At 42.1% G+C, this 12,250-nt stretch overlaps 1 protein-coding gene across 1 annotated transcript in view; it reads right to left on the bottom strand.

Annotated features, from left to right (window-relative positions):
* The window catches only part of NFKB2 (nuclear factor kappa B subunit 2), a 201,013-nt gene that overhangs the window by 67,187 nt on the left and 121,576 nt on the right, over positions 1-12,250 (bottom strand). Inside the window, exons 13-17 of the mRNA XM_069240340.1 lie at positions 10,659-10,892; positions 8,608-8,749; positions 7,580-7,694; positions 3,771-3,978; positions 3,254-3,432 (exon numbers count right to left, since the gene is read on the bottom strand). Coding sequence (XP_069096441.1) covers positions 3,254-3,432; positions 3,771-3,978; positions 7,580-7,694; positions 8,608-8,749; positions 10,659-10,892 — 878 coding nt within the window. The remainder of the gene's footprint in view (positions 1-3,253; positions 3,433-3,770; positions 3,979-7,579; positions 7,695-8,607; positions 8,750-10,658; positions 10,893-12,250) is intronic.

The raw sequence follows: 12,250 nt of genomic DNA, 5'->3' as shown, positions 1-12,250 counted from the left end.
ATGTCAATGATATTGACATACTGAACATTGCCTCCATTATCCTTTGACAAGCTTTAAAACCTGACTCACACTAACACAAATGATACATGTTTTTGATCAATAATGGAAGGTTTCCTGTAAACCAGCACTGGATGATTTAAGTCTGGTTGTGAAGCTCTGATGCATAGTTTAGGGCATTTGGTTCCTGATCATTAAAGCAGATAGGTTCCTCTGGAAAGGCAATGAACCTAACAAATGTGCATGCCCTGCAGGACATACCTATTCGTTACTCCACAGAAAAGTGCAGTGCCTTTGAGTGAAATAATACAACAGATCTGACAAAAAACCCAAAGCCCAGCTTTCCTGTGGACTTATAGAATCCCACATTTGTCAACCTTCAAAGCCCTATCTCTCCTAAATATGACTGACATACTCAAACCTCTCAAAGCCACTTCTTATTAAGATGCTGTCTAACCATCGTCTTTCATCTAAGCACTCTCTGGAGATCCTCTCTTACCCCTACTTACGATTGACAAGGCCTTCCTCACAAAAGGGATCTTTCCTGATCTGTCACTCCTAAAGAAACCTACACTAGACACGGATGACCTCTCCAACCATCATCCCATCACTCACCTACCATTCATTTGGCAAGATCATTGAAAAAGCAGTCTAGGTGCAACTCAAGAGTGCATACATGCTAACCACCTCCTGCACGACTACCAGTCTGGTTTCAGATCATGCTGCAGCAAGCACACTGCCACCTCACACATGGTAGACGATGCCCTCTTGACCACAGCTAAAGATGACCCCTGTCTCATGGTATTTCCAGACCTCTCAGCTGCCTTTGACAATATCAGCCGTCCACCGCTCTATGTGCCCTGGAGTCGCAAAAGGCAATGTCTTTTACTGGTTTCTCCATCCTACAAGCTACAATACGCCTCATCCAAGGCTTGAGGAAATAGAATCAAATCATCCTCATCCTGCTGGATCTCCATTGGCTCCCTTTCCAACCTGCACTATCTTCCAGACCAGTTGAATCGCTTACAAAGCCATCACAGCCAGCCCACCCAATCTATTTTGCAGACAATCTCACCAACTCTTGTGGTTCTTGGCACACTGCAAGCCAGGACACCATCCCACTGCAGGCTCAGAAATGTATAAAAGAAGAAAGTAGACCTTTTCCATCTATGCAGCCAGGACATGGAACAACATCCCTTTGTCTACTATGAACACTTCAATGCACTCTAATTTAGGAAAACGTTAAAGAATCATCGCTTTAAAGAACAATGCATTACCGACCACAACTCAACTTCCTCTCCAATTACTCGCTGACTTCAACTTGCTTTGACAACATACAGCACTCTGCAGCCTTTTGACTAGTGTCACACAATATAAATAACATATACATAAATACATGTATATGCGTTCCTAAACAGACCTCTAGAAAACAAAGGTTTCTGACTAAACCAAATGATGGGTTCCCTGCATCTATATTTTTGGACTGCATTCAACGTTGCGGACTATGGCCTGATTGCAAGAGCCCATCCCTCCTACAAACTTCACATAAGTGGAGTCTCAGACAGGGGTGGGAAAAGCATTGTTATCAACGAATATCTTAATAACAGATAAAAGCAGACTTCAGTGCTTCTAATTTTATCCCAGAGTGCGCAGGTTCAGAATTTTGTGCGTTCTAATAGAAAAGTTTAGTGGATGATCTCCATCAATTGTCACTGGTGGATTTTATTTCTGGAACAAAAAACATGATGCTCATTCGCTTTGTCAATAAATTATACGTTCGATGCAATGTCCTTTTTCATTCTGTGAATGGTTACGTGGAAATGAGTTGAGAACTTGCTGTGTTTTATGAGACCTATCTGCAGCTTTTGGAGTTACTTTTCTTTGTGATTTCCGTAAATCACAAGAATGGCATGTTTTTGTTCAGAATATTCATAATAATTCGGATACAGGAACAATTGTCCACATATTCGTAAGTTTTTTTCCCAAAATGAAAAATCAGAAAGCTTTTATTTAGTTTAAGTTCCACTGAGAAATACTGATCTTCCCCACACATCACCCCTAGATGTTGACAGTCAGATGTGTTCCAGACAGTTTACAGCCACTGCTTAATTTGTAACAATGAGTCAAGGGAGTAACCAGACAATGAACATAACCCCCACTCAAATCAGATCTCTAACCAGACTGAGCATGTGAAGCATGCAAATGAGGCCTTCCTAAGAAGAGTTCCTTTCATTCTTCTACCATCTTCCCATTCACTTATCCTTCCATCTATCCATACCGTCAACTTTACATTATCCACCCATTGCTCCATCGATCTTTTCATCTATTCAGCAATATGCTCATCTATCTACCTGTCTTTTAAACGTCCATCCCTTCACTCTATCATCTGCGCATTCTTCCATACTTCCACCTATTCACACTTTCACCAGTTAATCCATTCACTCTTCCATCCCATGGTTCTTTCACCATTACATCCTCCATTTCACCTTACTTTCTTCTTTCCTTTCACTTTACCTTCTTTCCCGTCAACCTTCTTTTCTCCTTGTGTTCTTTTTCTCCTTTTTGACTACCCATCTTTTTTCTCTCATCCTTACTTTTTTTCTTTTCTTTCTCTACCATGCTCATTGTTTCCCAACGTGTTCCTCTCTCCACATTCCCACTATTTATTTTTTTATGTGTTTCTTTCCCTTTGCTTACAAGCTGAAAGCTCACAACCCTCTCTCATAGTACAATATGTCTAGCTGTGCTATGTATCTGCATTTTGTCTGCAGACATATGAGGCTCATAAACAACTAATCAATGTTTAGATGGATCCAGTTCAAGTGGCTTATCAGGCCTAGTGGGAGTCCCCGCTTAAGAAGACAGAGTGAGTGAGAGTGTGTGTGCGTGTGTGTGTATGTGTATGTGTGTTTCCTCTTTAATCCACCATCAGACACTCCCTGGCCTATGTACTCACTCTTACAAGGTCCTGCTTTTTCCCTTGTTGATAGTGATTCCATCTTCTCTTCCTTCTTTCCTGTTTGGGTGTTTGCTCTCGCTTGCTCTCAGGGAATGTTTGGTAAGGGGAAAAGTAAGTGCCAGTGGGTCCCACCGGCCCCAAAAATAAGTGCTGGGTTGTCCCACCAGCAACTACTGGCTCAATTTAAGCACTGGGTACAGTGTGATTTCAACGTTTTTGAGGCATATCAGTGTGTGTGGTGTTATTGTAACACTGTTAAGGCATCTTAATGTGTGTTTATTATTTGTCCCATCATACCTTTTTCACGAGGTAAGTTGCAATATTGAGGTTATCCATGTCCACAGCAAGGTGGAGAGGTGTCCGTCCGCTCTTGCGTTCTGCTGCATTGACATTGGCTCCCTTGCCCACCAGTAGGTTTAAGATGTCCAGACATTTCTCACTCTTGGTTTTCACAGCCCAATGTACAGGGAACAATCCTGGAAGAACACAATTCATAGTTGAAGTGTGTGAACACGCATGCGCACACACACACACACACTCTCTTAAACACATGTCTACACAGTCAGTGCTTTTACTGCTAGCTGAGGATGCCCAGTTAGTGACATGTGATTCTGACCTCGAAACCAGTCTGGGCATTTTTTATTTACTGTTCTTTTTTTTTTTTTTTTTTTTTTTTACAAAACGTGTTTTCCACAAATAAGCATCTAGTTTTGATGGTGAACCATAAAACTGAGCAATTCACTTCATCAGTAGAAGGAGGGTGCCCTGGATAACACAACAAACAGTTAAGACATAACTGGTGTTTAACACATACCATGATAATTGGGCTCGTTGAGAAGGTACATGTTGGAAGCAGTTAGGTATTTCAGAAGGATTTTTAACATCTCATCGTCTCCTGCCTGAACAGCCAAATGCAGCACTGAGTTTCCTGAGTGATCAAGAAGGGTGGGGTCAGCACCAGCCTGGAGAAGAAATTCCACCAACCGCTTCTGCTGCGTGATTACTCCAAGGTGCAGAGGAGTCTGTGAATGTTAAAGTACAGACTATCAACACTAACGCTGGAAACTGCAGCAGGAGCGACTGTGGATTTCACAAATAGAAAGGAAACCAGACACGCAGCAAACAGGAGGGAGTAGGAGGCAGGAACAGAATTTATGAATGCAATCAGACATGGATGAAGCAGATAATGCAACAATACTATAAACAAAGCAGGAATGGAAACAGGGAGGGTGTCGATCTGACAAGGAATGGAAGGGAAGATAAGGTGATCAGAAAGAGGAAGAGTCAATAAATAAGGAGAATGATTTGAAGGAAAGTATAAATTATTGAAGGGAGCATAATGCAATTAGGATGATGGGATGAAAGAAAAGGAAAAAGGGAATAAGAAAAAGAAAATGTGTGAACACCGAGCAAGAAAACCCATCAAGTTTTTTTTGGGTACTGTGGCCTCTTTATTGTTCCTCTCACCCACAGCACAACTAACACAATTCAAATAGAGTAATGAAACAAAACTTACAGAAGGACATTGGTGATTGCATGCCTGGCATGATTACACTGTCAGCAAAGGTAAGCAGTTACCACACACCTCCCTCCGTTGACAAACATAAATGAGCAACCCTGACGAGATCCTGAAGCCTGAAGAAATAAACTTAAAAAATAATAAAACCCATTGTACACAGCAAGGTACCAATTCATACTGAAGTATAAAATCATAGAAGACAACCATCATATTACCTTTATAGCACAATATTCACTCAACTAAAGATACCCATTTCATGTTCCATATGCACCTGTCATGAGTTTTAAAAGCACTCTTGAACATTTTAGCCAGCTGCTTGGGAAAGGAAACTTTCGAACCTTCTTTTACTAGTTTTTTGTATTGCTTTAGATGTTGTTGAAGCACAGCCTTGCATACATCATGCATTCCTGTCCTTTGAACTATCCTTGGCATTTCCTTTGCAGAAAGCTCTATTGTGCTCCACAACACACTCTTGTATTTTCGACACCTCTACTAACCAGAAGACAGCAAAGTAGTTGCCTGTCTCCCTAGTAATATTTCAAATGGGATTTTCCCTGTGGTTGCATGGAGAGTCATTCAGAACGACACCAACCGTTTCATGAGTTCCTCCTTGCATGATCTGCCGGATTATTTGGTCAGGTGACTAGATAACATTGTTTAATTAAGAAGCTCAAAAAGACCAATCCCTTCAAGATGACACCACAATTTGTGAGTTAGAACTTTAGCTTTTTATCGCTACATTTTAGATTCACTGGAGACCAATGTCCATAATTAAGGTACAAGGTAGCCCTTCTCTGGTGAACGTCTTATCCAGAAAGTTTACAAGAGGTTTGGTCTCAATATTGGAGGTCACTTTTATTTCTGGATGTGAAAAACTATCAACCAAAATCAATATTTACTCAACAGTGGTCCACCGTGCAAGGGTCACAGGTGGTGTCTTGACTGTCCTCACTTTGTCACCAGTAGCACAGTCAGTCAATCCGTAGGGTTCTACTGCCAGCAAAAACAAGCAGATAGTACAAAATGGAAAGGGAAAGGCAGAAAGGTTTCAACGTGGGTTTTATGGGGGAATGAGAATAAGTGTGACAGCAGAGGAAAAACAGAGTAAAAGTCACAGAAGGGGCATAAAAATAGTGGTCAATGAGAAGATAGGTGGTATGCACAAACATGAAAAAAGAAGACAATGCATAGGTGGCAAGTGGGAAGGGAGGGGAACCCTTAATGGACTTTCAACTCAAACGGAGGGTAAAAACAAGGTTAGATCATTGTCCTCACTGTATAAAATCAGTATAGTCATGCCCTATCGCTGAACTTAAAAACAGGCACAACAACAAGAAAACAGGTGGGATTAAACAGGAAAAGCAAAAAGGATCAGAAATTAGCACCACGGAAGGTGTCAAGGCAGGGCTGTGCAAGATCACAAACTGACCCCATCTAACCACTCACGATAAGTTGGCAAGTGGAAAAACCGGGATGAATTACAAGGCAGGAAGCAAACACAAGGCGAAAGGTAAGGCGACAAAGGGACTAAACCTGGTCTCCTAGAGCTAAAGAAAGTAAAGGCAAATCTAGGATTTATGTTCAAATGTTAAAATCCTCAAGTGATCGACTCGAGGGGTCACCTAATTTCTCTCAGCTGCACCTAAACTGGACATAAGGGTTTCTTATAGCAAAACTTTTAAGTGACCGAACGTAACAAATATTCCCTACCTGAACATCGATGTCACTTCAAACTATTAGCAAATCTGTCATTTTCCAGTGACAAGAAGGGGCCTATTTTTTCTCCATCAATTATTTTTCTAAAAAGGGGAGATAACCCCTTATCTCACTCGATCTTGCCCCTTCCTTCCTTTTTTTGAAATAACAATACCTGTTTTGCATATTGCTTAAAATTAGACTTTTGCTATTTGTAGACACTACAAGTAATCATTGCTACTACTGCTGCCCAATTTATTTGTGTCAGGATGATGGAAAAGGCAGTGTTGACGTTGCCGCTATATATACATTGCCCTACAGGGCAACCCAGATGTCATCTGCGAGTCCTGCAAGTATATGACGCAGTGACTCACGGCACTACATTTTTGGTTGCTTTTACTAGAATAGTGTTATGCTTTCCCACAGCCGGCGTTTTTTTAGCATTCATAAAACATGAATGTCAAACACTGCTATATGTTTTTCTGCTTGTGCTAATGGGTGCGTTACATTATGGCAATTCTTTAGAAAATTTCGGGGTGACATCAATTGACTGAATGAAAAGACGTAACTTTATTTTGTTCATCCAGGATACTACTGATACTAATGGAAAGTAAAGCGGCTGTCCAAGTGTTGGTGTGAAAGCTGATTTTACAGAAGGAAGAAACATCCAACATATGCATTAGCCAGCCCCTTTACGCATCACAGTTTAAGTTTGCTGCACCCTCTTCAAACTCAAGCACGCCACATACTGACAGCTAACATCAAGATCTGCGGTGAATCTGCAACGTTGACACTGACTGTCTCAAGAACAGAAAGGGAAAAGGAAACATTCTGGTGGCCCCTCTCCATCTACTGACCAAGGATCCCAACTCCATTCAAAGCCTGCAAATGCTATCTTTCTCTTCCATATGTAAATGAGGATGTCTTGTGTAAGATCACTACTTATCTAGCTTTCCCTGAATAGAGCCACATGAGCTCATTATCGCTCTCCCCTGTTTTTCGCTTTTAAACTCCACGTGCAGGACACTCTTAACTTTAGTCCCCTTGGCTCTCATACTTCTGTATAAATGTTACAGCACAGCCTAATTTATAATCTGCTCTTCCCTTTACAAGAACCCCTAAACATATTCACGCAAAAGCCCACCAGATGAGGGCTCTGACAACAAAGGCATAGAAAACTGTTGTGTCAATGACGAGCTTTTAAAGCTCAGACCACGCAGAGAACAATACTTTTTTCTGCTCAAATAAAACAGTTCGGCATTAAACTGAAAAAGAAAGGGAAGAGGCAAGAATAGCATCAAAAGAGGGAGCAATGAGTCAAGGTTCCATCAACCTGAAGGAACTGTGAGCATGTCTCCTGCGTGCCCTCGCCTCCTGCTTCACAACACCCCCAACTGCATGCTTAATACCTGACAGAGGTTGTTGGCGATGTTGAGGATCTCCTGGTTTGGGATGCTCATGATCACCTGGACCAACTGCTGGATGGCGATCTTCTGTCCATGGATGATTGCCAAGTGCAAAGGCCTGCAGGGGATGTAAATGCAACAGTGTCAAGAGAGGAACTCGAAGGCTCCCATTGTGCAGCATAAGGACAGCGACAGAGTGCAAGGTAATCTCAGAACACAATGCTGTTCAGGTGTAAGCAAACATCTCTCTTACGCCAACCTTGAGCAGACAATGAAGTAAAAACAATGGGGCCTGAACTGTAATCAACAGCTGGAAAACAGAAAAAGGGAACCAATGGATTTGACCACTTTTGAGACACCATCTCTGCTATTCCTCAAAACAATCTCACAGCAACATAAAGAAAACTGGAGGTTCCACCATCTTCATACCCAACTTACAAAGCAGATGGTGTACTGATAATGGCGGTGTGCAAAACAGCCTAATAAACACATGGTGAAAGCCAAAAGTACATGGGTGGGGACGGGGACCCACCCGCATGGGGTTCTGAGGACAATAGGTCACAGAATTGGGGCCAGAAGCACACTGGGGTCGTAGCCCGGACCACATGGGTCGTGGGGTAACAGCAGGCAAGGGACAACAGTGCACAGACTCAGGGGCCACAGTTGGCGTGATCATGGTTCACCTTGCACGGAGGTGGGGGGTAGCAGAGAGAGATCAGAGAAAAGAGGGCCTGGAGGTGGGGGCAATACCGCCTGGGGTCACTGGGTGTATTGCAGTTGGGGATATATCATAATAATAAGTCCGGTCCACAGCACACAGAGATCTGCGTAAAGATTGATAGGATGTGAACAGTACATACAGATCGTTTTGATATTAATAAAGGACCGAACGTAAGCAAGATAAAGAATTAACGCTCTGGTTGGGTATTAGAATAAATTAAACCATTTGTTGACATCTTGCGAATGATAAACACTTCCGAAGCAAATTTCTGAGCCTCTTATGGCTGCTTTTTCATTCCAAAGTGACTTACGTGTCTCCGTTCTCATCCTGGGTTGCGGCTAAATGTCTCTGGACAGCCAGAAGCATGCGCGCATCTGAAGTCACTGCATAATCGAGCAGGGCCCGAGAAGTGCGCTGCACTAATGAATAGAGACTCGTGCTGTATAGTCTTACTGCAAAAGAAAAAAAGAAAGTCAAGCTAAATCGTCTATTGGACCTTAAAGAGTGTACTAATAGAGCAAATATGTGGCCAGGAACACACAGAAAACGTCCTTGTGTCCGAGAGTCAGAATTACACGTTCACCAGCTAATCCAAAAGTGCCCACTGCACTTCACTGCAGCTGCACATGGGAGGCCGATGTTGACAACATTATGATAAACATAAAATGGTGGCTTTCAAATTTAGAAAGCTACAGGATGAAGAAGGCAACCATACCTGGATCACACTATGCAATGTCGTAAAGCAGAAGCAAATGTTACATCATCCTCAATGCGGGGGCAAAACAACAGGATTGCCCAACAGTGTACGTTCCCATGGCCACTTTAAATATCCACCTCAAAAAGGCATGAGGAGGTAGTTAGAGTATGAGGCCACCATAAAGATAAACACGTAGAATTCTATCCCCAAGAGCTGCCCTTGCAGAGTATATAGTAGACTTAATTCACCCCCGAGGACCCTAGAACTGTGTACAGGATCTGGTGCTGCAGTAAGAGACATCCCCAAGAAAGGGTCCTCCCGACCTAAATTCTTGTAATTAGGGTAAATCACATGTAATAATTATCCTTGAAGAGAGCTGTGGCTTCCAAGCTCTAGCTCCACTGCACATTATTTGTCAATGATAAACAACGATGCCCCTGAGATTACTGCACTTAAACTTTCTACAAGAAATCCGTATTCACCTGAACAATACCTACTATGCCGCCTATTGAGATTATTATGGAAAATGTTGCATATATAGTGAAGAAACAAGGTTAATGTAATGTTATGTTAATTTCATTATAACAGCTTAAAGTTGGTTAAAAAAGAGATATCTCAGGAATGCACTTTAAAAAGTTAAAGTGGAGTTACGGTTATGAATTAAAACCAAGAACCAATGACGTTCACATGTTATGGTTAACTCTGCAATCCAGAACCCAGACAACACTCATGAAAACCTCAAAGTAAATTATCGTCACCTCATCTTATAGTGAAATTACATATCACATTACCCTCAGGACAATGAAATAGACAACTATGAAAGTAGTTATTTACCGATCTGAGATATTTAATTACATGGTGTTTTTAGGTGTTGCAAGTCCATAAGCATTGAATTTGGTGCAACTGGTTTGACTCTCCAAAGTGAAAAACCAGCTTCTGCAAATGGACAAGAGTTACTGGAGCTGACACCAACCGCTATACTGTACTGGAGGGTGGTGAGTAGGGGCAGATCACACCACTGCAGAGTAAAATAACATGGCTGGAGCAGATAGAACCCACTTTAAGCAAAGGGGCGCCTTGTATGTTATTGCAGAAAGACGACAATACCACTGCTGAGAGACTAACCGAGTCACTGGAACAAGGGCAGACCACTCCCAATGCAATGCGGCAAACCATGTCAGTTCAGACCACGTCCCTGGAACTAGAGGAAGGAACTAAAGAACTCTATTGGAGGGAGAGATACAGACTGTCAATCAAGGAAGGCCCAACCACGTCCATGAGTGTGGGGAGAGTATGCCCATGGAGTGTGCCAATTAGGTCACTGGGTCTGAACGTATGGCTACATCAGATAAAGTACATTTTACAAAGAAGAGAATCCGTCACAGTGGCAGAGAAGGAGGAGCAAAACTCATTGATGAAAGATGTGGTTGAAGGACAGACAACATTGTTAAGGAGGGACATTTCCAATCACACCGAATGGGCCCGGTTTAATTTAGGATGCACTTATTCTCAATATGGACAAGTGCTTTAAGTAACATATGGATTTGGCAGTAAGATGCAAGTTCAGGTATTCCTTTTTTCTTCAAACCCCATAATATAAAAAAGGGAAGATGTAACGTCACAAGTGAGGACATTTTCTCACCCCATTATACTTTTGACCATACCTTGACGTAACAGTTCTCTGTCTTGTACTGTACAATTTGCTGAGGGAACGGTTCTCTGAGAGCCATCTGCCATTCCTGCTGTGCCTTCCTCTGGCTGTGTGGCCATGGTTGGAACTTCCTGGGCTGGTGAGTCTGCAGACATCTGTAGGCCTCCCTGGTGACCTCCTACTGGATGGGAGCCAAGCTGGTAGAAACCATGGGCCACACCAGGGAACTGGTAGTTTGTATTGCCCCCTGCCACGAAAAAAGTTAAAAGAGCCATTGAGGAAAAATAACATCAAAATAAGGAGACATAGCCTGATGTCTTACAGCAGGAGTCTCGCAATGAAGTGCTTTGGAGATTAGCAGAGGACAAAGACATCAAAGAAGAAAAAAAATCAGCAAAACAGAGTGACAAATAAAATACCAAATCTTGCACATAAATCCTGCCTGGCTGTGATAAAGGGAAAGTTTAATATACTGCCAATTTACATTTCAATGCCAGGAAACAAATATAATCCTATTTTCCAGGATCGTATGACAATGGACATTCACATATTTTTCTCACCTCAGGCACATAGCCCGATCTTTACTCCTTTGAAAATGTTCCCCCTTGCAAACCCAGAAACGATCACAATTATGTTTGCTAACACAAACGTCTGCAGATCAATCCTGTGGCACGCACAAAAACAGAAATAGTCTATTTTTAAGATTACTTCCTTGTTCACATACAAACATAATGTGGTAGCAAACACAGCCAAGAAGCAGAAGAAAGGGCAAATGGGCAAGTGCACAGAATTTGCGCGGACCCACAAATACTTTGTATTTGACAATTAAACATACCATTACTTATGCAAAAATATTGCAGCTGCTCAAGACGAGTTCTCCCCGCCTCTCGTCTTCTCTGCGCCTCATGGCAGGGACCCCGAAGAAAACCACCCTTGACTCCCTCGCTCTTCGTGATGGATTATTGTGAACTTGTGGCGCCACAGGACTATCTCACTGCTTCATGTATTGGTTGCCAGTTCCAAAATGGCCATTTCACAAATTCCAACAACTACTTCGTGCTAGTGTAGCACGTGTATTTTATAGCACACAATACTGCCAAATAATGTCATATTAAGAATATTGCTTCTCATGTAATCACCGTGAACCATACAAAGAAACGTATTATATATATTTATAAGATATGCCTATATTTATGTTTAATGTGCAAGGCACCTTTACATGTATGTGAACAGGAATTCCTCTACTTCATGAACATTACCTTTATTAGGAAATACTTAGGTACCTTAACCTTTGTTCTTTATCATGCTACAGATCTATTTCTCCATCCACCCAGGCCTCCTCATCCACGTCCAAAGATCTGGGTGAGTGCCAGTGGCTACTTAATTGGTCTCTTGAGTAGGGGGACGCTTGCCTCCACTTCTGGGTTACTGTTTACCCACAACTCCATAGGTTTGAAAATTGATGGGTGCATTCAACCTTTCACCCTCACATGGTTGATAAGATGAGCCAAACTAAGATAATCGAAGATCTATTACTGGTGCCACAATACTGGTCTGGTATGAATGTGCACGTCGCAGAAGAAAATCAGCTTGTGGTATGGCTGC

The sequence above is a fragment of the Pleurodeles waltl genome, chromosome 6 (assembly GCF_031143425.1).
Source record: "Pleurodeles waltl isolate 20211129_DDA chromosome 6, aPleWal1.hap1.20221129, whole genome shotgun sequence".
Classification (NCBI taxonomy): domain Eukaryota; kingdom Metazoa; phylum Chordata; class Amphibia; order Caudata; family Salamandridae; genus Pleurodeles; species Pleurodeles waltl.
Note: the sequence above shows the minus strand (reverse complement) of the source record. Positions and strands in the feature narration are given on the sequence as shown.